The sequence below is a fragment of the Pan paniscus genome, chromosome 18 (assembly GCF_029289425.2).
Source record: "Pan paniscus chromosome 18, NHGRI_mPanPan1-v2.0_pri, whole genome shotgun sequence".
Classification (NCBI taxonomy): domain Eukaryota; kingdom Metazoa; phylum Chordata; class Mammalia; order Primates; family Hominidae; genus Pan; species Pan paniscus.
The window spans coordinates 3,835,587-3,859,909 of NC_073267.2; the positions used below are offsets into that span (position 1 = coordinate 3,835,587).

The window sequence follows — 24,323 nt, forward strand, 5'->3', positions numbered from 1 at the left end:
TTTTTATATTTGAGACTTTGATTTCTCTTCGGTGTTTATTTTACTTAATTTGAACCAAGACTCAACTTTTCCACAGAAGAAATCTAAAAGGTTTCTCTGCTGCTGTTTCTAATCAATTGTTTCTCATAAATCCTACTGGCAAACTCTTCTGTCCCTCTAGGCCCTCAAATACTCTTTTCAGGTCCTCCTGGTGCTCCCCAAAGCCATTCCAGGTCCTTAGAAATGTCTTAGTCTAGATTAATTTCCTGGTTCTCAGTCCAGATACACAACCTCATGGGAAGAAACAAAAACTGCCACTTTTATCCATTCCAGGTGCTATGAAGAAAGAAAAGTATGTCAGAGAAATAAGGGAAATGGCTGGTATCTCAGTTATTCTTCCTCTTCTTTAGGGCAGAATCTGACTGGCCCATTCATTCCTCAACTACATAGAATTCTCTTTTTTTTTTTTTGAGACAGTCTTGCTCTGTCACCCAGGCTGGAGTGCGATGCCGCCATCTCGGCTCACTGAAACCTCTGCCTCCCGGGTTCAAGCAATTCTCCTGCCTCAGCTTCCTGAGTAGCTGGGACTACAGGTGTGTGCCACCACACCCAGCTAATTTTTGTATTTTTTTGGTAAAGAGGATTTCACTATGTTGGCCGGGCTGGTCTCGAACTCCTGAACTCGTGATCCGCCCGCCTCAGCCTCCCAAAGTGCTGGAATTACAGGCGTGAGCCACCACACCTGGCCCATAGAATTCTCTTAGGTCTCTCATCTAAAAACCCAGAAGAGTCAGACCACTGGTTTTCCTGTAACATTCATTGCAAGAAATGCCAACTATGAGTTATAGAGCATGGAGAAGATTACAAGAGAATATGGTAGTAATTAGGGTGTGGAGCCAATGGCAGGCTACGATCAAGCAACTTTCTAAATGAGGCAACTATAATTAAGGCAGTTAGTAAGTGATAACTCAGAGATAAATCTTGGTTTATCTCTTTCACTTATAAATGGAAAAATAAAAAAGTATTTGCTAGCCAATAGCAGCACCATTAACTCAAGCTAGTCACCTAGCAAAAATATTCAGGCCACTATGACAGTTGTGTAGGTGTCTCAGAATTAATGTATTTGCTTTCAATGCTTCTCAGCTGTGCCGTCGTCTTTTTTTTTTTTTTTTTTTTTTTTGAGATGGGGTCTGGTTCTGTCGCCCAGGCTGGAGTGCAGTGGCACAATCTCGGCTCACTGCAACCTCTGCCTCCAGGGTTCAAGCCATTCTCGTGCCTCAGCCTCCCAAGTAGCTGGGATTACAGGCACACACCACCATGCCCCGCTAATTTTTATATTTTTAGTAGAGACAAGGTTTTGCCATGTTGGCCAGGCTGGTCTCGAACTCCTGACCTCAAGTGATCCACCCACCTAGGCCTCCCAAAGTGCTGGGATTACAGGTGTAAGCCACTGCGCCCAGCCACAGTCATCATTTCTAAAACAGTGCCCAAGCAAGGGGAGGTGAAACCAAAAGGAAAGGCTCAAGGAACGTTTGTGGGCTTCAAAGGATAAGCCACTATGGCAGCAAACCTCACACAATGAAAATCATCAGTGCCTCTTATTCACTATTCACAATTTGTGCCTTGCTACCTCTTTTTCCCATGAATCCCTTTTCCCTTTAACCAACTTCCTATGTTATGAATCAGGCCTGTCAATGATATCCAAGGGCACTGCTTAGCACTGCTAGCAGAAATTCACTTATTCAACTTAATAAATTCTAATTATATATTCAGCATTGGGCCAGGTGATGAGAATCTTAATGCTGATGGCGTTACTGTCCACTGGTTCTGATAGACTGAGAATATTTACTGCTGAAGAAATGAAGTCCCAACCTGGCTGAGATTTTAAGGAAATGAACCTACTTAGACACAAATTCAAGTGACTTAGGCAGATGCTCATTATTAAATCTGTTTATCTTTCTCTCTCACTTAAAAAGGATCAAGATCTATGCCTAAGAGGAGTTACATACCATCCCATCCAAAAGCAAAAATAGCATAATGGCCTGGTAATGGCCTCTCATCTTCATTCTCACCTTAAACTTACCTTAGATGAACTGCCATAGAAAGCAGCTCAGTCAAAAACGCTCAAATGGTGTTCCAGGATTTACTTTTTTGTTGTTTTTTTGTTTTTTTGTTTTTTTTTTTTTGAGACGGAGTCTTGCTCTGTCGCCCAGGCTGGAGTGCAGTGGCGTGAACTCAGCTCACTGCAAGCTCCGCCTCCCGGGTTCACGCCATTCTCCTGCCTCAGCCTCCCGAGTAGCTGGGGCTACAGGCGCCCACCACCACGCCCGGCTAATTTTTTTAATGTATTTTTTAGTAGAGACGGGGTTTCACCATGTTAGCCAGGATGGTCTCGATCTCCTGACCTCATGATCCGCCCGCCTCGGCCTCCCAAAGTGCTGGGATTACAGGCGTGAGCCACCGCGCCCGGCCAGGATTTACTTTCTTAAATGCACTCTTTTCATTCCCATTCAAAGGACTCCAGTATAAGTGCCACATAAACTCGTTTTCTAACTTTTAAAACTCTTCCTCTAAATGCAGCCCAACTCAGTAAAAACGTACCTAAGATCTCACAGTCTAATGTTTCCAGCTTTTAAAGCCTTTACTCCTACCCTTCCCTCTGCCTGGAATGTGTCTCCATTCCCTGCTGTGGACAAAATCCCTCAAGGTCTTTTATAATTTCCCCCAACCCCAAATCAACTTGGATTTTCTTGGAGTTCTCACAGCATTCAGTTTATGTCCTATTCTTACCTTGTGTTACTGATATTCACGAAATTGCTCAGTCCTTTCAAGAGATTGCTTAAGGACAAAGACTTCTTACTCAACTCTGCAATACTGGCTACACATAGCTGACTTAATAAATAGTCCCTTGACTGGTATAAGCTGACGTTACAAAAACTGGTAATTCCGAAACCACTCATACTGGACTTATTAAATAATCCCTCAACTGGTACAGACTGACATTACAAAAACGGATTAATTCAGAGATCACCGAACACCCAAAACACTCAGATTCTTATAACTATGATTCAGTAAATATGTGTGGAATGCCTATCTTACCAGGTGACTATGTTAGGCGCTGCATGAGATATAAGATGAAAACAAGGTTCCCATTTTCCAGGGAAGAATACTGGAGTGGAAAACGCAGAGGATACCACAACAGGAGAGCTATTTCCGATTAGCGGCCGCCACTGCTGAGCTATGTGACCCTGAGCAAGTCACTTCTTAGGTCTCCGTTTCTCTGTCAAGGAGAGATAGAAAAAGAACCTATTTCACCGGTTCAAACCTACCTCAAGAAAAAATAGTTGTAGGGAATGCGTCACGAGACCTAGAAAACGGTACAAAACCCTCGGGGGGCCGTTGTTTCTGACCTAGCGAGTGGCCCGACCCGGACAAAATGCCTCTTCCTCGAGGAGGCGGCGACGAACCCAGCAACAGCTCGAGCACGGCGGGCCGGGCCGCGGGAAGCCCGAGGACGCGGCGCGCGCAGCTGGGAGGCGACCCTTACCCGGCGAGGCTCCCGGGACCAAGCGCCGCCCGACAGCCACGCAGAACAGACGTGGCAGTGCGACGCCTCCCCCACTGGGGACACGAGACAGCGACAGCCACGCGGTGAGCCGGTACAAGGCCCTCTAGGCTTCGGCGGGTCTGGATACTCGGTGGCATTAACCCTTCCCTACCGCCGGGGCAGACGGCAGTTTCTCTGGCGAGGAAGTAGGCCGGGCTCAGGCGCCTTAGCCGGAGGGCGGGCCTGCGCGCACCCTCGGAAAGCGTCACTTCCACTTCCGGACGGCGCTCGGGCTCTGTACCTGGACAGGGCAGCGGTAGGCCAGCGGTGGGCTGGCGGTTGCGCTCCTCAGATCGGCGGCCTTCCGGGCGGTGGCTTGCGTTTGAGCCTCAGAAAGCGAGGAGCGGCCTCCACGGAAGCCAAGCTGGCCGAGGTAACCGAGAAGCGGCTTCCCCTATGGCTTCGACCCTGGAGCCGCTGGAGCGGCGGCGGCCGCAGGGAGGAGTCATTTTCCGTAGGCGGCGGCCGCGGCGCTTCCGGGCCGCGCGGCTGGAGCCTGAGGCGGAGCCACCGTCGGGCACGAGAAACCATTCTCTCCCCGCTTTTCGCAGCTGTATCCCAGAGGCGCGGCCGAAGCTCGCTGGGACACTGCCCGCTTGCCCAGTGCCCACGGGCACGCCTGTCGCAGACACAGGCTGTGGCGAATCCGAGTGCTGGCGGGCAGCAGTGCCTGCAGCTGCGCCCGCAGACCCTTTCCCGCCTCCGCCGGCATTTCCGTGTCCGGCCGATGTCATGCGGTCGGTTGAGCCTCAGGGCTAGCAGCTTCTACTGATGCAAAAACATAGGAAGTGTCTCTTTGCTTCTGGAACCGGGGTGGGCAGCAAGGAGCTGGCCACTTCTTTAAATACCGGTGGCATCCTGGGCAGAATTTCGGTGCCGTTTCTGCTGGCTCACTTCAGGAAAAGTGAGGCTCACGGCTCTCCTCAGCCCCCCTTAGAAGTCTGAATGACCGTTGGAGAAATACAAAGTCAGCAGAAAGTTTCACTTTCATTGTCACCAACTCCTGTTGGAGTTGATATTTCATAAACATCAGCGACAGAAAGAAAATACGACTTGATATTTTGTAAATAAAATATCCTTTTTTACAAGTTGATATTTTGTAAACACAGGTCAACTGTAATTTTTTCCAGATCAAGTAAGCACACTTAAAAATTCATATAGGCCTGGCGCGGTGTTTGACGCCTGTAATCCCAGCACTTTGGGAGGCCAAGATGGGTGGATCACGAGGTCAGGAGTTCGAGACCACCCTTGCCAAGATGGTGAAACCCTGTCTCTACTAAAAACACAAAAATTAGCCGGGCGTGGTGGCACGCGCCTGTAATCCCAGCTAGTCGGGAGGCTGAGGCAGGAGAATGGCTTCAACCGGGGAGGTGGAAGTTGCAGTGAGCTGAGATCACGCCACTGCACTCCAGCCTGAGTGACAGGGCGAGACTCCATCTCAAGAAAAAAAAAATTCGTATAAATCATCTGCATGGCACCCTTTATGTGTCTTGCAAAGAAGAATGATGAGCATCTTGTTGCTTGCTTGGGAGACATTGTCTGAAAATAGGCTACTTTTTTACCTTCTGTAGTACCCCCTCCCCCCACTGTATCTGGGTTTCACTTACCCGCTGTCAACTGCCATCCAAAAAATATTAAATGGAAAACTCCAGAAATAAACAGTTCATAAGTTTTAAATAACTTTTTTTTTTTTTTGGAGATGGAATCTCACTTTGCTGCCCTGGCTGGAGTGCCGTGGCACGGTCTGAGCTCACTGCAGCCTCCGCCTCCCGGGTTCAAACAATTTTCCTGCCTCAGCCTCCTGGGTAGCTGGGACTACAGGCGCGCACTACCACACCTGGCTAATTTTTGTGTTTACAGTAGAGAAGGTTTCACCATTTTGGCCAGGCTAGTCTTGAAGTCCTGGTCTCAGGTGATCCACCCACGTCAGGCCTCCCAAAGTGCTGGGATTACAGGCATGAGCCACGGCGTCCTGCCAGTTTTAAATAACTCTTACTACAGTGTTTTATTGTTAATCTCTTATTGTACCTAATTTATAAATTAAAGTATCATAGCTATGTATACATAGAGAAAATAGTATAATGCAGTTAGATGCTGTTGGGGGTTTTAGGTATTCACAGAATGTACTGGAACTTACCCCCCTTGCAGAAGGGATACTACTGTATTTTGAGCTCACCGTCTCAGCTCTTTTGCCAGTATTCCTACAATGGAAAATCTAAAATGTTGTTTTTTAAGGTGCCTTTATTTTTAGTTTTTAAATTAGAGACAAAGTCTTGCTCTAACTCCCAGGCTGGAGTGCAGTGATGAGGTCATGGCTCACTGCAACCTTGAATTCCTGGGCTCAAGCGACTCTCCCACCTCAGCCTCCTGAGCTAGAACTACTGGTGTGCTCTACCATCCTGGCTATTTTTTTTTTTTTTTTTTCAAATTTTGTGTTTTGTAGAGACGGGGTCTCGCTATGTTGCTCAGGCTGGTGTGAAACTCCTGGCTCAAGTGATCCTCCCACCTTGGTCTCCAAAAGTGCTGGGAATATAGGCATGAGCCACTGCACCTGGCCTAAAATATTTTTAAAGCGAAGGCTTTCATCTTCACAAGAGGATGAAGGGTCATAAAAGTTGTACTCCCCTTACTAGAGACAGACTGGGATGATCTGTTGAAATTTAAGAGAATCTCAGAATGTTTTCCTAATCTTATTTTCTCCTATTCTTTTCTTATGGGGAAGATGGGATAGGAGGCACACCAGTTAAATCCTTGGAAAATCCCAAAATACCTTTCAGCCAGTGGGTGCCAATTTTCTTACCCACCAATCTTTCCTAAATTGTTTTCTTTTTTATAAAAAAGACAGTTGTCCACTGACATTTGTGTGTTTTGTGCTGTGCTTCAGCTGAATAATAGAAAAGGAGAAAAACAAAGGGCCTGCTAGTTGATTTTGAAGGGAAGACAGGACACCTTTTCTGTTCTTTTTTCTCTCATAAGTCGCAAGTGATGAGGTTCATGTGAGTTTCTTATTGATACTTACTTTTCTTTTTCTTGTCCTCAGTGCTTTTAGGAAGAAGATCCTTTTATTGCTTTTGTACAAGACCAGACGGGATCTCATTTGTCAAACGTGGTACCAATTGGGTGTCTTAACACAGGAGCAGAACTTCCTAGAGCAGAATGATGATGGTAGATCTGAAAGTGGCTGCGTACTTGGACCCTCAGATCAGGGCTTTGTGGGAGACCAAGGGGCCTGCAAGAGAGAGCTCCGGTCAGAGTAAAAAATCTCCTCAAATGGACAGTCTCGATCCTAAGAGCTCTTGCTGGCACTTCCGGAACTTCACCTATGATGAAGCAGGTGGACCCCGTGAGGCTGTCAGCAAACTTCAAGAATTATGTCATCTATGGCTGAAGCCAGAGATCCACTCAAAAGAGCAGATACTGGAACTGCTGGTGCTGGAGCAGTTCCTGACTATTCTGCCCAGGGAGACACAGACCCAGATGCAGAAGCACCATCCACAGAGCATTGAGGAGGCTGTGGCTCTGGTAGAACACTTGCAGAGGGAATCTGGTCACACATGGAATGGGGTGAGAAGAAAGATTCCTGACATGTACACTGAAATAGGATGCAGGTGGATATAGTAGAGATGGTGGCAGTTAGTTGAGAAATTAGGTGGATTAGGTCGTTGTTTTTTTTTTTTAAGGACAGTTAAGGTGGGACTTGAAACTACAGGCCCACAGAAAAGTTCACAGGTTTCAGAGATTGTGGTAGATACTTCCCTGGCCTTAGAGAAAGAGAGTTGCTTTTGCCCTCTTTGGAGCCAGGGTGAATTGAGGGTGATGGGCCTAGTCTGGCTTGTCCAAGGAGACAGGACTTAAGTACTTAGAAACAGAATAAAAGGTAATAAAGAGTCAGGGAGGCTGGATGCAGTGGCTCACACCTGTAATCTCAGCACTTTAGGAGGCTGAGGCGGGTAGATCACCTGAGGTCAGGAGTTCAAGACCAGCCTGGACAGCATGGTGGAACCCTCTCTCTACAAAAATAAACAAATTAGCTGGGCATGATGACGGGTGCCTGTAATCCCAGCTATCCTCGAGGCTGAGGAGGGAGAATCATTTGAACCTGGGAGGTTGCAGTGAGCCGAGATTGCACCATTGCACTCCAGCCTGGGCAACACAGCAAGACTCCATCTCACACACACACAAAAAAAACGAGGGGCTGGGTGCAGTGACTCACACCTGTAATTCCAGCACTTTGAGAGGCCAAGGCAGACGGATCCCCTGAGCCCAGCCTGGGCAACATGGTGAAACCCCGTCTCTACAAAAAACATGAAAATTAGCCAGGCATGGTGGCACACACCTGTGGTCCCAGTTACTTGGGAGGCTGAGTCAGGAGAATCACCTGAGCCCAGGAGGTGGAGTTTGCAGTGAGCTGAGATCGCACCATTGCACTCCCTTGGGTGACAGAGTAAGAACCTGTCAAAAAAAAAAAAAAAAAAAGGGCAGATCCACAAGGAGAACACAGGAAAACAAGGTCATTTAAAGAAAAGGAGAAATTGGCCAGGTTTGGTGGCTCATGCTTATATTTCGAACACTTTAGGGGGTCGCGGTGGGAGGACTGCTTGAGACCAGCCTGGGGAACATAGTGTGACCTTGTTGCTATGAAAAAGAAAAAAGAAAAGAAGCCAGGCTGACGGCACATGCCTGTAGTCCCAGCTTCACAAGAGGTTGAGGTGAGAGAATTGCTTGACCCAGAAGTTTGAGGCTACAGTGAGTTATTATTGCAGCATTGTACTCTGGCCTGGGCAACAGAGTGAGACCTTGTCTCTTAAAAAAAAAATGTTTTAGGCCAGGCGTGGTGGCTCCCATCTGTAATCTCAGCACTTTGGGAGGCTGAGGCGGGCGGATCACAAGGTCAGGAGTTCGAAACCAGCCTGACCAACATGCTGAAACCCTGTCTCTACTAAAAATACATAAACTAGCTGAGCATGGTGGCGTGTGCCCATAATCCCAGCTACTCAGAAGGCTGAGGCAGGAGAATGGCTTGAACTTGGGAGGCAGAGGTTGCAGTGAGCTGAGATTGCACCACTGCACTCCAGCCAGGGCAACTGAGCGAGACTCCATGTGAAAAAAAAATGTTTTTAAAAATTAGGAAAAATCCAGCCTGGGCAACATGGTGAAGCTCCGTCTCTACAAAAAATACAAAAATCAGCTGGGCATGGTGGCGTGTGCCTGTAGTCCCAGCCACTCGGGAGGCTGAGGTGGGAGGATCACCTGAGCCTGGGGAGGATGAGACTGCAGTGAGCCATGATTGCACCACTGTACCCCAGCCTGGGTGACAGAGTGAGACCCCCGTCTCAAAACAAAACAAAACAAAAAACAACTAGGGGAAGACTGCACAAGAAAAGAAAACATAGAAAAAAGGGAAACAAAGATTTGGAAAAAAGAAAAATCCCAACAGAATAGCCAAGGACAGGAAATGCACTGATGGGTAATGTCCTCCCTATAGTAGATTAAAGTCTCTACTGCCTTCCCTTAATGCTTGTTCCTTGGCTCTGCTGACAAGTTGGGAGCCAGGGTATGAACTTGGTGGGTGGCGACACATCTGCTGACCTCGGGTCTGCTGGGAAGAATACAGGGCAGGACCTATGTTTGGTGTCAGAATCATCTGGAGGTAGGTTGGAGCCTCTCCCCTTTTTTCTCCATTCTATCCCCATTCTCTGAAAACCTTCGCTGGCTATAGGGATAATCAGGCTGACAGGAAAACTTTTAAATTCATTTATTTGAATTTTAGAGAAAACTAGAAGATGGAAAACCACAACTGTGGGATTGAAGTCAACAGAAAAGGCCTGACAGGACAGTATTAGAATGAGTGGCCTGCCTGGCTGGGCACAATGGCTCACACCTATAATCCCAGCACTTTGGGAGGCTGAGGTGGGCAGATCACCTGAGTTTGGGAGTTTGAGACCAGCTTGACCAACATGGAGAAACCCCGTCTCTACTAAAAATGCAAAAATTAGCCGGGCATGGTGGTGCATACCTGTAATCCCAGCTACTCGGAAGGCTGAGGCAGGAGAATCACTTGAACCCAGGAGGCAGAGGTAGCAGTGAGCCGAGATTATGCCTTTGCACCCCAGCCTGGGCAACAAGAGCAAAACTCATCTCAAAAAAAAAAAAAAAAAAATGAGTGGCCTGCCCAACCCTGCCAGTGGCCTGACCTAGACCGTATACAGAGGAGTAGAAGCTGCTGTGTTAAAGGGCTGGCAGGCACCACAGTTTGTTTCCTTTCACCCTAGTTTTCTCATATTTGTGTATAGTCATTTGTGGAGCATTGGTGGCCCAGTATCTCTTTAAGCCTTTTTTTGTCATTTTTTTTAGTGTCTTATACTACCCACAATGTGGGCTGTACACCTGTTGCTCTGCCTCCACCCCCACAAACCAAAAGTAAGTTCTGTGGTAACAAGGATGGGAATTATTTCTAGGTTGCAGTCCATGAGCTGGGAAAGGAGGCAGTGCTCTTGGGAGAAACAGCAGAGGCCTCAAGTTTCGGGCTGAAGCCAACAGAGTCCCAACCAGTGGGCGTATCCCAAGATGAAGAATTTTGGAATACATACCAGGGTCTGCAAGAACAGCTCAGCAGGAATACTCATAAAGACACTGAGCCTGTGTATGAGAGGGGTAAGGAGCTTCATGATAATTTCCTTCTCCTGGGAGCTGTGATAATAGTTTATTCACCCAAAATGTCATGGGCATTTTTTGAATACCCTGCTCTGTGGATTTGTAAAACCAGCCTTGATAGCAACTATGATGTCCTTCCAGGCAGCAGTAGAAATGCCAACTGTGGATGAAAGTGGGAGTTGGCCTAGGGAACAGAAATATCTAAACCACAGAACTCTTGGTAATAACAGTGTGAACTCTGTTCCTTAGACTAGAGGAGAGGAAGGAAAGAAATGGAGTGGGAAGGCTTGGGGCCACTTCATCCTTGTAAAATACAGAAGGAATTGAGATCAGATGGGCTGTTAGTGGCAGAATGTGAAAACAATTGTGTACCAGGAAAAACAATAAAAGACAAAAAACTTCATCTCCTACCATACAATGGAGTTCCTGAGTACTTCATTTTAAGATATCTTTAATTTTCGCCTAACTCAGAAAAATATGAGAGGAAAAAGGGATTTCCCTTTTATTTCTCTGATGAAAACTGAGGAAACATTTAATTGGGGAACTAGTTCTAGGGGCTGGTGGATATTTGATTCTTATTTATGAAGAGACTGCTTCAGGCATCACACACACCACACGTGTAAAGGTGTCCCATCTGTACTTAAAAAGTCAGGATCAGTGTTTTAGAAATGAGCTCAGGATGTTTATAGATAAAAGAGATTTCTTCTGGCTCTTTTCCCCCCACAGCTGTGCCTACTCAACAGATTCTAGCTTTTCCTGAGCAAACAAACACCAAAGACTGGACAGTGACACCTGAGCACGTCTTGCCTGAGTCCCAGGTGAGCTGTGCTTTCCAGCTGTTTAGGGCTACCTTTCTCTGCTATGTATGATTCATACTGTCCAGGAGGGGTTCAGAGGTGTGTTAGTCCCGGGTGTTCTCTGGGCAACTGGGTACCTCCCAGGCTGTGGGCTGACGCCTTGGCTCCTTTTTTTCTGCCTTCTCACTTAAAAAAAAATCATGTTCTGTTAATTCCTTTATCGCCTGGCCAATTCATAGCCAGGTGGCTAGGCTGCTTCTGTACAGTGGCAGGTTCTGAGCTGAAGTCCATTCTCTTCTTTAGAGCTTGTTGACATTTGAAGAAGTGGCCATGTATTTTTCCCAGGAAGAATGGGAGTTATTGGATCCCACTCAGAAGGCCCTCTACAATGATGTAATGCAGGAAAACTATGAGACTGTCATCTCTCTAGGTAAAGATTTTCCCTTCCCTTTATGTAGTTGAGTACTCTATTCTTGGCTTACTGAGAAGGAACCCCAGTGAAGGGTGTCTCACTGTTCCAGGAGCTGGTTGATTCTCATCTAGATGGTGTAGGGGAGGGTGTAGGTAGTGTATCCAGATCACCTGTGGAGCTTTTTCCAAATGTACATGCCGATTGCTTATCCTACATTAAGTTCTTTATCCTTTCCTTCTCTTTTCCACCAAACTTCCTCTTCTATGTCTTTCTTATCTCACTCAGTAAGGGGCACATTCATTATCCAGTGGCTCAAGGCATACAAAGTAACAGTTTTCCTTTATTCTGATCTTGTCATCATACCCCACTGTTAATTCATTAGCAAGTTTTCTTAGCCTTACTTTGACATATCCTGACTGCAACAATGTCTCAGCTTCTTGCACTGTTAGCATCCTGGTGTAAGCCAGTGTCATCTTGAACCAGGCATACATGAGTAGCTTCTTAACAGGTGCCCCTGCATCTCCTTGTGCCCTTCCACAGTCTGTTTTCTATACAGAAGCTAGATTGATCTTTTAAAAACCTAATCAGATCATGACATTTCCTTTCCTCAAAAGCATGTGGTCACTTACATTCAGAAAAAAAGGTCAGATATTACCAGGGCTCCAGGACACTCTACAGTCTGGTTCCTGCTCATCTGTCTGCCCTCATCTGCTACTGAAGCCCTTGCTCAGTCCTCACCAGCCACTTAGCTAGTCTCCTTGCTGTTAATTGAATTTGTCAAGTTCATTTTTACCCTCTTGTTTCATTTTATTTGGCACACTGGGCTTCCTGAGTACTTCATTTTCAAATTGAGTACATCTAAGTTTTGCTCAACTCAGAAAAATGTATATCATGCAAGGGGAAAAAACGCTATATATATATATCTTTTTATTAACTTTCCTCATGAAAACTGAGGATAATCATCTGGGGAACCGGTTCTAGGGGCTGGTAGACACTTGGTTCTAATTTACAAAGAACCAAGTGGTTACCATACACACTCTTAAAAAGGTGTTCTATCTTTCCAGAAAGAATCAGGATCTTCTGTATTTTAGAAATGAGCTAAGGATGATCATAGAAACAAGAGAAATACCCTCTGGCTCTTTTCCACCCACAGCTGTGCCTGCTCAACAGATTTTAGTCTTTCCTGAGCAGACAAACACCAAAGACTGGACAGTGGCACCTGAGCTCCTCTTGCCTCAGTCCCAGTTGAGCTGTGCTTTCCAGCAGTGTAGGGCTACCTGAGCATGACCTTATCTGCCTTTCCCTGCTGCCTAAGACCCACACTGCCCAGCATGTGCCCTGAGGCATGTTAGCCCCAGAGGTTCTACCCTGGACAATTAGGCTTGGCCCAGAGGGAACTGGGTACCTCCTAGGCTGTTTGCTGATCCCTTGGCTCCTTTTCTTCTGCCTTCGCCCCCGCGGGCCCCCACCTTTTTTTTTCTTAAATCGTATTCTGTTAATTTCTTTAGCACCTGGCCTACCATGCAGTTCATACCCAGTTAGGCTGCTTCTGCAGTGGCAAGTTCGGAGCTGAAGTGCATTCTCTTCTTTAGAGCTCGTTGACATTTGAAGAAGTGGCCATATGTTTTTCTCAGGAAGAATTGGAGTTACTGGATTACACTCAGAAGGCCCTCTACAATGATGTAATGCAGGAAAACTGTAAGACTGTCATTTCTCTAGGTAAAGATTCTCCCTTCTTTTTGTGTAGAAGTTGAGCAATCTGTTCTCAGTTTACTGAGAATGAACCTCTGTGAGAGGGTCTCAGTGTTCCAGGAGCTGGTTGATTCTCAACTAGATAGTGTAGGGGAGGGTGTAGGTGGTGTATCCAGATCACCTGGGGACCTTTTCCAAATGTACATACTCATTCCTTGTCCTACATGGAGATCTTGATCCCTTCCCTTTCCGTTTCCCCAAACCTTCTCCATCATGTTTTTCCCATCTCAGTAAGGGGCATCAGCATTATCCAGTTGCTCAGGGCAAACAGTACTGTCATGTTTTTTTGTTTTTTTGTTTTTTTTTTCTTGAGATGGAGCCTCGCTCTGTCGCCCAGGCTGGAGTGCAGTGGTGCGATCTCAGCTCAGTATAAGCTCTGCCTCCCGGGTTCACGCCATTCTCCTGCGTCAGCCTCCCAAGTAGCTGGGACTACAGGTGCCCGCCACCATGCCCAGCTAATTTTTTTGTATTTTTTTAGTAGAGACAGGGTTTCATCATGTTAACCAGGATGGTCTCCATCTCCTGACCTTGTGATCCGCCTGCCTTGGCCTCCCAAAGTGCTGGGATTATAGGCGTGAGCCACCGTGCCTAGCTAGTACTGTCATCTTTTACCCTGATCTTGCCATCATACCCCACTGTTAATTCATTAGCAAGTTTTCTTAGCTCTACTTTGACATATCCTGACTGCAACCATGTTTCAGCCCCTTGCACTGCCAGCATCCTGATCTAAGCCAGTGTCATCTTGAAGCAGATCAATGTCAGTAGCTTTCTAACAGGTCCCCCTGTCTTCGCTCTCGTCCTCCCACAGTCTGTTTTCTACACAGAACCCCAATTGATTTTTTGAAAACCTAATCAGATCCTTGCATTTCCTTGTTTCAGAAGCCTGTGGTTACTTCTCAACCGTATTTGGAGAAAAATCTAAACTTCTTACCAAGGCCTCAGGACCCTCCATGGTCTGGCTCCTATGGAGTTCTTTGCACATGTGTCCTGCTACTGGTGCACTTGTGCACTCAGTCCTTAGCCACACTGGTTGTCTTTCTGTTGAACTCGCCAGGCTCATTTCTACTTTTCCTTTGCCTTGCATACTTTTCTGCCATGTGACAAAACTCACTTTCAGGTTTCTGCTCAAGTATTACTTTCTCAAAGAGGTGTCCCACAGGACCTTATCTGAAATAGCTTTACAGGAGCAGAATCTTAAATACTCTTTACCGTGATTTAATTTTCTTTAAAACATTTATCACTCCCTGACATTATTTTGTTTATTGATTGATTGTGCCATCCCTCTACTATAATGTAAAGTCTGTGAAATCAGGGGTCTTCTTCACTACTATATCCCTAGCCCTCGAGCAGTGCCTAACACACCATAGCCACTCAATACATGTTTGTTGAATGAATGAGTGACAGAGTTTCATACCTTGTAATCCGTAATTAAAGAGAAACTTCACCAAGTGATTTTGGTCTATTTCTTCTACCTGCATATGAACCAGTAATCTATAGGAATGGTAGAAATCTATCCTAGTTGAGGGCCAGTGGCTAAGGAATAAAGGCTAAATAAAAAGTAACTGTAATTATAATAGTAATCACTTGTGCTTATGATACTCAAGTCAGCGTCCTTCACATTGGCTTTGCCATACCTGGTCTTATCCAGGCTGAGTCCTTCTGAAGAGTTAATAAGACCAGCTTATATTCCCTGTAACTTCTGGAGCTTGGTTCCCCCTTGGTTGGATATAGGGTATTGATGGCAAAAGAGAGAGAACATGTACTGGATTCCCATTCCCTATATCCTTTTCATTGATCCACCGTAGGTTTATTTCTTAGTCTCTGCTTTGCATAGCTACCTATAAGTATAGTGTAGTATAAACGTGATACTAAATCTTGGAGTCTATCCATTTAACCATTTGGAGTAACAAATTGTAAAATGTCTTTGGTCATCCTGAAACAGTCTGGGATTAGTGGACCAGTTCACTGTTAAGTTACCAGTCCTTGACCTCATTTTGTCCATTTGACAGCATTGTTTGTGCTCCCCAAACCTAAAGTGATCTCCTGTCTAGAGCAAGGGGAAGAGCCATGGGTTCAAGTATCCCCGGAGTTTAAGGATAGTGCCGGAAAATCTCCTACAGGTAAATATACCATGGGAAGTGGAGAAATGTGCCTTGATATGAACTTTTGCAAGGGCTTAACATTTTAAGATTTTGTTCCTTTTTTTTTTAATCATTGAATTTTTCTTTTTATTCCTGTGATTTGCTTGTTCTGGGATACAGATGTGTGATTATGTTTATTCCAACAGGGTTAAAGCTCAAAAACGACACTGAAAATCGTCAGCCTGTATCTCTTTCTGACTTAGAAATACAAGCATCAGCAGGCGTCATATCAAAAAAGGCCAAGGTAAAAGTTCCACAGAAAACAGCAGGCAAAGAAAATCATTTTGATATGCACAGAGTGGGAAAATGGCACCAAGATTTTCCAGTGAAGAAAAGAAAGAAACTTTCAACCTGGAAACAAGAGCTGCTCAAACTTATGGATCGTCACAAGAAAGACTGTGCAAGAGAGAAGCCTTTTAAATGTCAGGAATGTGGGAAAACCTTCAGAGTTAGCTCTGACCTTATTAAGCACCAAAGAATTCACACTGAAGAGAAACCCTATAAATGTCAACAGTGTGATAAGAGGTTTAGATGGAGTTCAGATCTTAATAAGCACTTAACAACACACCAAGGAATAAAACCGTATAAATGTTCATGGTGTGGGAAAAGCTTCAGTCAAAATACAAATTTACATACACACCAAAGAACTCATACAGGAGAAAAGCCCTTCACATGTCATGAATGTGGAAAAAAATTCAGTCAGAACTCCCACCTTATTAAACACCGGAGAACCCACACAGGTGAGCAGCCATATACTTGTAGCATATGCAGGAGAAACTTCAGCAGGCGATCAAGCCTTCTTAGACACCAGAAACTCCACCTGTGAAGAGAAGCTTGTCCAGTGTCCTTATTCTGAAGACATTCACCAAATGGAGCTTGGCACTAAAATTTATGTAAAAGAAAAATCACAAACCTTGAAAAATTTTACATCAGAAAATGGGATAAACATACGTTTCACAGAAAATAATCAAGACTTGATCTGCAGCCACTCAGCAGTCTTCTGTGGTCACAGAAGTAAACATTGTTGGTTTTGTATTGATCTCTCCAGTCATTTTTGAACACATCCAATAGAAACATTGGCAGCATGGTCTTCCAAAACAAAAAGCAGTAACATGGATGTTTAATTGCATACCATTCTCTTCACAGTAGCAGGCTTACCAATTTCCATAGTCTCATGAGGCAGAAATAAATTACAATGTAAAGTGTTCCAAGAACCAAATTGGATTTTCTTTCTTTTGTCATTGGACACGGTTTGCAAAGTTGAACATCATTTGAGTTCCTTCTTAAACTTTTCGGCAACTTCTCTTGGATCCTGTTATCACAGTTTTTTACTGTGATGAAATCTTGTTAACCACGACTAGGGAATCTCCAGATGAACTATTAATGCACTGTCTTATGCCTCTCATTGGTGATGTTTGGAAAATAGAAGACATCTCTAATGGAATAATGGGGGAAACGGGTTGGAATTTGTAGCCATGGAATATATATTAGATGTAAAGAATTTTCTGCAATAAAAGAAACTGGACTTGTTAATCCCTGCCTTGCAATGTCAGTAGGATAAAGCAGCTATAAAAATTAGTACTTGCCCAAGGCCTGAAAGAGAATTAGTGGGAATTCAGATCAACTTCTCAGTTTTGTTTGTTTACTTTTTAATTGGCTTTTCTTTGTTGTTAAGAATGAGAGACTTAATTTGCATGGGAGTTGGAGTGTGTGTGCTGCAGGCAGGATCCTGTGGCTTATTTGGCATGGAGACCTGGACATGTAGTCAGCAGGAGACGGTTCCCTAAATAAAAGATTTGGGCACTGGTGCTAAGTGTTGGGCGAGGATGAGCAAATCTACATCCATGTTGTTCTGTCCTATCCTGTAAGCTCTACCTGTCTTTGTTCTTTCCAGCACAGCATTTAACAGCAGCCTCAGGTGATAAATTTGATGGATTGCCAAAAGTCTGTATAGCCTATGGATTTTCTTACAACTTGCTTGTTTTGCTACAGCAGTGACTCAGGTGCATTCCTTTTAGAGCTCTTAGGTATATCAGGAAAGGGGTTAAATAACTGACCTCTTCCAAACCTCTTATTTTATTTTATTTATTTATTTATTTTTTTGAGACAGAGTTTCGCTCTTGTCACCCAGGCTGGAGTGCAATGATGTGATCTCAGCTCATTGCATCCTCCGCCTCCCAGATTCAAGCAATTCTCCTGCCTCAGCCTCCAGAGTAGCTGGGATTACAGGCACCCACCACGACGCCTGGCTAATTTTTTGTATTTTTAGTAGAGACGGGGTTTCACCATGTTGAGCAGGCTGGTCTCAAACTCCTGACCTCAAGTGATCCACCCGCCTCGGCCTCCCAAAGTGCTGGGATTACATGCATGAGCCACTGTGCCCAGCCTATACTAATTGTTTCTTAAGTACAGCCAACTCTGGAGCTCTGGTCTACATAGCTCTTACCCAGCACCACCTTAACTTAAGACCTCCAGGATTCTGTTTCTTCTCCCAGATCATGTGTGGCTTTCTTTCTGGCCCTACATTCATTCATTCTGTTCAATTTAATGAAGGCCTATGATGTGTCAGGCACTGTCCTATACTCTGAGGACACAGGAGTGGCCAAGAGACAAAATTGCATCCCCTCATGGAACTTGTATTCCAGTGAACAGTAAGAAGAATGGTTTTGCCTTCCTGCTCCTTGCTCTAAGACGGGTATGAGATAGTTTTGGTCAATAAGTTGTGAGCAGAAGAAGCCTCACTTCTGGCTGAAGCTTTTCTTTTCTTTTTTTTTTTTTTTTTTTGCTGGTACAAGGCCAGTGCTCTCCTTTCCTGCCTTAATCATGGAACCACATACAGAGAGAGCAGCCATGAAATCAAAGCAGTCCAGAACACTGAGCCACTGCATGGAGGGCGGCTATTCCCAAGAGTCTCCAGACCTATAATGGACTTTGTGAGAACAAGAAATAAACATTTGTTCTGTTAAGCCACAGAGACATTGGTGCTATGTGTTTCTGTAGCATAACCTGCACTATGTTTTTTTTTTTTCTTGAGACGGAGTCTCGCTCTGTTGCCCAGGCTGGAGTGCAGTGGCGCAATGTCGGCTCACTGCAAGCTCTGCCTCCCGGGTTCATGCCATTCTCCTGCCTCAGCTTCCCAAGTTGCTGGGACTACAGGTACCTGCCACCACGCCTGGCTAATTTTTGTATTTTTAGTAGAGACGGGGTTTCACCTTGTTAGCCAGGATGGTCTTGGTCTCCTGACCTCATGATCCACCCGCCTCGGCCTCCCAAAGTCCTGGGATTACAGGTGTGAGCCACCGCACCTGGCCAACCTGGCCTATCTTAATAGAGCTTGGAAAAGGGCAGCTGGGGGAGTGACTGTTTTGCTGGAGCTCTGGAACCTTTCCGTTTTCATTCTGCCTAGCCTTTGGCCCTCAAAAGAGATCTGGCTTCCCATGGATGCTAAACTGAGCTGATGCAACACTAATGGGACCACTTAGGACCTCCCAAGACTGTAGATGATAGGGAAGAAAGACATTGCTGTCTCGGACAAATCTTATGGGAGGTCAGTTCAAGGGGACAAGGCAACCCTCCTTCCCTATCTGGCCTTATTCCACTTCCCTTATTCTTTGTCTCCCTGCGCGTTGCCTCATGCACAAAACAGGCATTTCTATTGATGAATGGGCTATGGTGGGGGTTAGGGGGTAGGGATTGCCTTCCTCATATGAATGCAGGAGATTTCAAAGAATGGTTTGTTAACTACCTCTGTTGTATCTTCAGTGAGTTGTGCCTCACAAAACAGATGAGATATAGGGCAAAAGCAAATTTGTCCAGATCAGTGTAGACAGTAAGGTGGCTATCTTCCTGGACTAAGGGATGACAGACAACTGGGGAGAAACTTGGGCAGGGAGGCAGGAGCAAGCCAGTTCCACCTGTGGAGTGAGAATCCTCCAGGGGAAAGTCGTAGCTTAGCCAGTACCCAGCTGCTGCACATAACATGATGTCTCATAACAACCTTGGAATTTGTGGGGTGGGGAGTGGAAGAAGGGATTTCTGTAGCTTGAGATGAGATTGGATTACTAAAATGATATCAGATGATATGAGAACAGATTACCTAAGCCATGATATTAAAATCTATTGAGGCTTGCTTTAAAAATGAAATGAGAGACACATAATCCTAGGTTTAGCCTTAAACATTAGTACTAAATGCACTAATTAGTACTAAATGCACAAATATGTCCTCCATAAACTGGCAGATGATTTCCAGGAAACAAGAAGGATGCTTTATTTTAGCATGTTCAGATAGCAGCCTTACCATGGCTTCACGGTTATTTCAGAGAACTGTATCATTGACCCCGTCTAGTCTCCTGACCTGTCCCCTGCACTAGTCTAAGTTCAGTGCTGGGACCATCCCAGACCTAGAGTTCTCCCTGCCGTTAAGCAGACTGAACCTTGAGCTCACCTTGAGAACCTCAGCTATATTTTATTTTTGAGACAAGGGTCTCTGTTGCCCAGACTGGGGCTCACCACAGCCTCGATCTCCCAGTCTCAAGCAATCTTCCCACCTCAGCCTTCTGAGTATCTGGGACTCCAGGCACGTGCCACCATGCCTGGGTTATTATTTTTTACTTTTAGTAGAGATGAGGTCTTGCTGTGTTGCCCAGGCTGATCTTGAACTCCTAAGCTCAAGTGATCCTCCTGCATTGGCCTCCCAAAGTACTGGGATTACAGGCATGAGCCACCATGCCCAACCTCAGATATCTTTTAACTGGAGGGGAAGAACAGGAGGGGCTTAGAATCAAACTAAATCTCAAAACTAAAACTCCTAGGGTTTCTGTTAACTTTTGGAACTACTGAGAACAGTGTTTAATTTCCCAGGTAAGTTTGAGGAAGAACGCCCAGCAGCCTCTTTTATCCAAATGGACAATTGGTAACAAAAGATGGGAGTTCATAAAGGATTTTCCAAATATTTGTTGAGTCATGCCACTGAAGCATTTACTCCAGCATTTCCTGGTCACTCCTCCCTGTCGTGTGTGATGAAGGCTGCCCTGTTACTCTTCTCTTGGAGGTTTTCTAGTGCATAAATACTTGCTGAAGCTCTCCCCACATTCTTTCTGTGGACTGAATTCTCTCCTGTGTAGACTCTCTGAAGTCCCCTCAAGTGGGAAACAAAGTTTTGCCCATACTTCACGTTTCTACTGTTTGTCCCAGTAGAAATCCACCCAAACAAAAAGCATACTTTTGTTTCTGAATCTTTTCTACACCTGTCACTTTTTCTTGTGTGAGTTCACTGGGGACTGAGATGAGGGCACTGTTTGAAACATCAACAAAATTTGCTACATGCCTAGGTTTCCTTCATGTGTTAATCCTCCACTGGGCAATGGTAGTTGGGCTGTACTGAAATGCCTTCTTCAGTCAAGCATCTGTAAGGCTTTTCTCCTGTACGATTCACCCAAATCTGATAATGTGTGTACTTTGCCTAAAGCAGTTCGCCTAGTCTGAATCCCTCCTGTGAAAGGAATTAAGCAAGCTACCTTTTGCATTGCATTTCAGATTTAAGAAAACTATCTGAATCACTTTTCATTTCTGCCACAGTTCAGATAATGAATCTTGAGTTGCACCAATCTTAGCGCTGACATTAAAAATCAAGCTTTACAGTGTTTGGATATGATGCACCTTTTAGGAGAAACTAAGAAAGCTTACTGTTGAAATTTTTTTTTTGACAAGTTAACATTTATTTTTGGGCCTTTCTTCCTATGTGTATTTCAAGTCTTTTTCAAAACAAGGACCCAGGAATCTCCAGATTGAATTATGTCCCTGGGCTTGGTCGACTGCTCCCGGAGTCTTAGGAAGCCTTGTACAAATGCTAGAGTTACTCATTTACCAACATTAAACCCTAGGATAGAAGATTCAACAAAGCAGGACTCCTTCCGCCGACAAGGAGGCAGCCAATGTAGAAAATGCTGGAATTTTTCCTTGGAACTGGACTGTGATGAGAGGTACTTGCCATGAACATAAGCTACTGTCTTTTTTTTTAACCCTTCCTTTCCAGTTTTTGAAGATAAAGCAGGAAATAGTCTCTGAAGATACTTGATAAAAAAAAATCTCAAAAAAACAAAAACACATGCTTCCACTTCATTGATAAAAATTTACTGCAGTTTGGCACCTGGGTCTAGTTCAGCTGGCAGATGAGCTGATTGATGCATTCACCCCGATAGCCAGATGTGCCCATCTCCTTGAGGAAGCCCACTGTATTTTTGGTAGCATGATGGACCACTGAGAGGTGGAAAGGGCAAAAGAACCATGAGATCTCCTGGAAATGCTTCCCTGGGAGGCAATTTCATGAATGAGGTCTTCCAAGCAAATGACACCAAACTTCCCCAGGTGCTCCTCAATCACTGTGTTGTCTGTCAGAGGGATGGTGTTCTTATTGACCTTGGCTTGTCCATGTTTCAGAATGAATTCCCGGACAGACTTCAGATTTGGAAATCCCCAGATCACATAAGGTTCCACTATACGCAGCATTTTTAGGTTCTGGGGGGTGACTTTTACAAAGACACCACTAAAAATTTTCTTAAGATGAAGTCTTGCAATGGCTGTCTGCACCAGTAGACTCATGCCAACAATCCTTTTGCTGCATACAACAAAGGCCAAGGAATGTTTATCTGGCAATTCCAAGGCACGAGGTTTTTTCTAGTCATCTGAGACACACCTTGTCACATTTCTGCCACCAGGAATTATGTAGGAATGATTCCAATCCCTTAAACCTGAGCCCTTTTCCTTTCCGCTGCTCCTTCTTTGCCAAAAGTGCCTGCTTTGTCTGAGTGGCTTTGAGGACTTGATAAGCCTTCCTCTTTTTCAGGAGATTTTCTGGAACCAAAGGGATTTTTCTTTGCTTTTGCTCTGCCATCTTTCTAGTGTTGTAGCTGCTGATCCTTACTGTTGAATTTTTAAAACCAATAGATATACTTCCAACATAATTTTCACACTAAGCATTCGCCCATGATTTGTACAATCAACTGAATGATTTCAAAGCATTTGAAACAATCAAAAAGTAAAAGATCTTTACTGTTCACAAAGACAAAATTAAACATTTGTAGCATTAGAAAAATTCCTAAAATATTTAGTAGCATAGGAAACAACAGCTTGTTACACAGAAGAGTTAGGAAAAAAAAATTTTTATTTTATTTTTTGGAGACAGAGCCTCACTCTATCCCCCAGGCTGGAGTGCAATTGCCCGGTCTCAGCTCACTGCAACCTCCACCTCCCCAGTTCAAGCAATTCTCGGGCCTCATGCTTCCCAAGTAGCTGGCACCACAGGTGTGCACCACCACACCTGGCTAATTTTTTGTGTTTTAATAGAGATAGGGTTTCAACGTGTTTCCCAGGCTGGTCTCGAACTCCTGAGCTCAGGCAATTCACCTGCATAGCAGAGTTAATAGATGGGCAAAGGCCATTGAGTTGAAGAAAGCACATTATGATGCATCAGCCTCATGTTCTGGGACCAAATCAAAGTACTCACTCTACTGAATTGACCAAGCAACCATGAGAAAAATATCTAACTAAACTGCTCAGTGTTGTAATGGATTTCTCTCTATGTATGTTTGTTTTATAAATATGTTAGAGATGGGAGTGTTGCTATGTTGCCCAGGCTGGCCTCGAACTCCTGGACTCAAGTGATCCTCCTGCCTAAACCTCCCCAAATCTGGGACTACAGGTGCATGCCATCACACCTAGCTCCTACACACACACACACGTATATATATATATATATAATATATATATACACATACATATACATACCTACATATACATATATATGCTTACCTCAAATATATTGCAGGTTTGGTTCCAGGCCCATGCAATAACATGAATATCAGAATGAAGTGAGTCACACAAATTTTTTGGTTTCCCAGTACATATAAAAAAATTATATTTACACTGTACTGTTGTCTTTTTTATTTTTCAGTTTTGTATTGTATTGTATTGTGTTTTATGTTTTGAGACAGAGCCTCACTCTGTCACCCAGACTGGAGTGCAATGGCATGATCTCATTCCCTGCAACCTCTGCCTCCCAGGTTCAAGTGATTCTTTTGTCTCAGCCTCTGAAGTAGCTGGGATTACAGGCACCTGCCACCACACCCAGCTAATTTTTTTATTTTTAGTAGAGATGGGGTTTCACCATGTTGGCCAGGCTGGTCTTGAACTCCTGGCCTCAACCGATTAGCCACCCTCAGCCTCCCAATGTGCTGGTATTACAGGCCTGAGCCACTGTGCCCAGCCTATTTACTTATTTTTTAATAGAGATAGGGGTCTTACTATGTCGCCCAGGCTGGTCTCAAACTCGTGGGCTTAAGTGATCCTCCTGCCTTGGCTTCCCAAAGTGCTGGGATTACAAGTGTGAGCCATCACACCTGGCCTGTAGTATAGTCTTTAAGTGTGTAATTGCATTATGTCTAAAAAAATCTATCTATCTATCTATCTATCTATCTATCTATGTATATACAACTTAATTTAAAAATACTGGCATGGAGATACGAAGTGAGTGTGTGCTGTTGGAAAAATGGCAGCGATACACTTGCTCAACACAGGCTTGCCACAAACCTTCAATTCATAAAAAATACAATATCTGTGAAGTGTCACAAAGTAAGGCACAATAAAATAAGGTATGCCTGTATATTAATACATATGTGAATACACTCTATGGATACCTATATTTCATATAGGTAGATATCTTAAGTGTATATATTTTTAAATATTAAGATGTTTTTCACTATGTTTTTGCTTTGTTGGTGTAAAAGGGAAAAAATGTAAAAATATAAAATATTTCTCAAATTGCCATGCTAAACGAGGCATGTAGGTGCCTGATGTGAGTATTAGTGATGGAGATTATCTCCAAAGCATGGAGGTATTATACTGCAAGAGTGCTCAAGTGCATTCTTTTTTTTTTTTTTTTTTTTTAGGCAGAGTCTCACTCTGTTGCCCAGGCTGGAGTGCAG

At 44.5% G+C, this 24,323-nt stretch overlaps 1 protein-coding gene and 1 pseudogene across 8 annotated transcripts; one reads left to right on the forward strand and one right to left on the reverse strand.

The window, feature by feature from the left end:
• The first annotated feature begins 3,546 nt into the window (after nt 1-3,546).
• On the forward strand, nt 3,547-16,875 carry ZNF75A (zinc finger protein 75A). Of its 8 annotated transcripts, none has more exons than XM_008968046.5 (7): nt 3,547-3,959; nt 6,627-7,150; nt 10,045-10,240; nt 10,967-11,058; nt 11,341-11,467; nt 15,211-15,321; nt 15,489-16,875. In XM_008968046.5, the coding sequence occupies exons 2-7, from the start codon at nt 6,743-6,745 to the stop codon at nt 16,166-16,168; spliced, it is 1,614 nt and encodes a 537-aa protein (XP_008966294.1). In that variant the 5' UTR covers nt 3,547-3,959; nt 6,627-6,742; the 3' UTR covers nt 16,169-16,875. The 8 variants fall into 8 exon arrangements, with proteins under 8 accessions (XP_008966294.1, XP_063454369.1, XP_057156151.1 ...); XM_063598299.1 differs by having other exon boundaries at nt 3,821-3,959; nt 6,627-9,236; XM_057300167.2 differs by having other exon boundaries at nt 3,868-4,721.
• Nucleotides 16,876-17,010: 135 nt separating this feature from the next.
• Nucleotides 17,011-22,590, reverse strand: LOC117976381 (ribosomal protein uL30-like; annotated as a pseudogene).
• Nucleotides 22,591-24,323: the final 1,733 nt, after the last annotated feature.

Bases quoted from the DNA above. Each gene is read 5' to 3' on its own strand.
- ZNF75A (XM_008968046.5), top strand. From the start codon at position 6,743: ATGATGATGGTAGATCTGAAAGTGGCTGCGTACTTGGACCCTCAGATC. The intron at 7,151-10,044 runs GTGAGAAGAAAG...AATTATTTCTAG, and splicing joins CTGGTCACACATGGAATGGG to GTTGCAGTCCATGAGCTGGG. The intron at 15,322-15,488 runs GTAAATATACCA...TTATTCCAACAG, and splicing joins TGCCGGAAAATCTCCTACAG to GGTTAAAGCTCAAAAACGAC.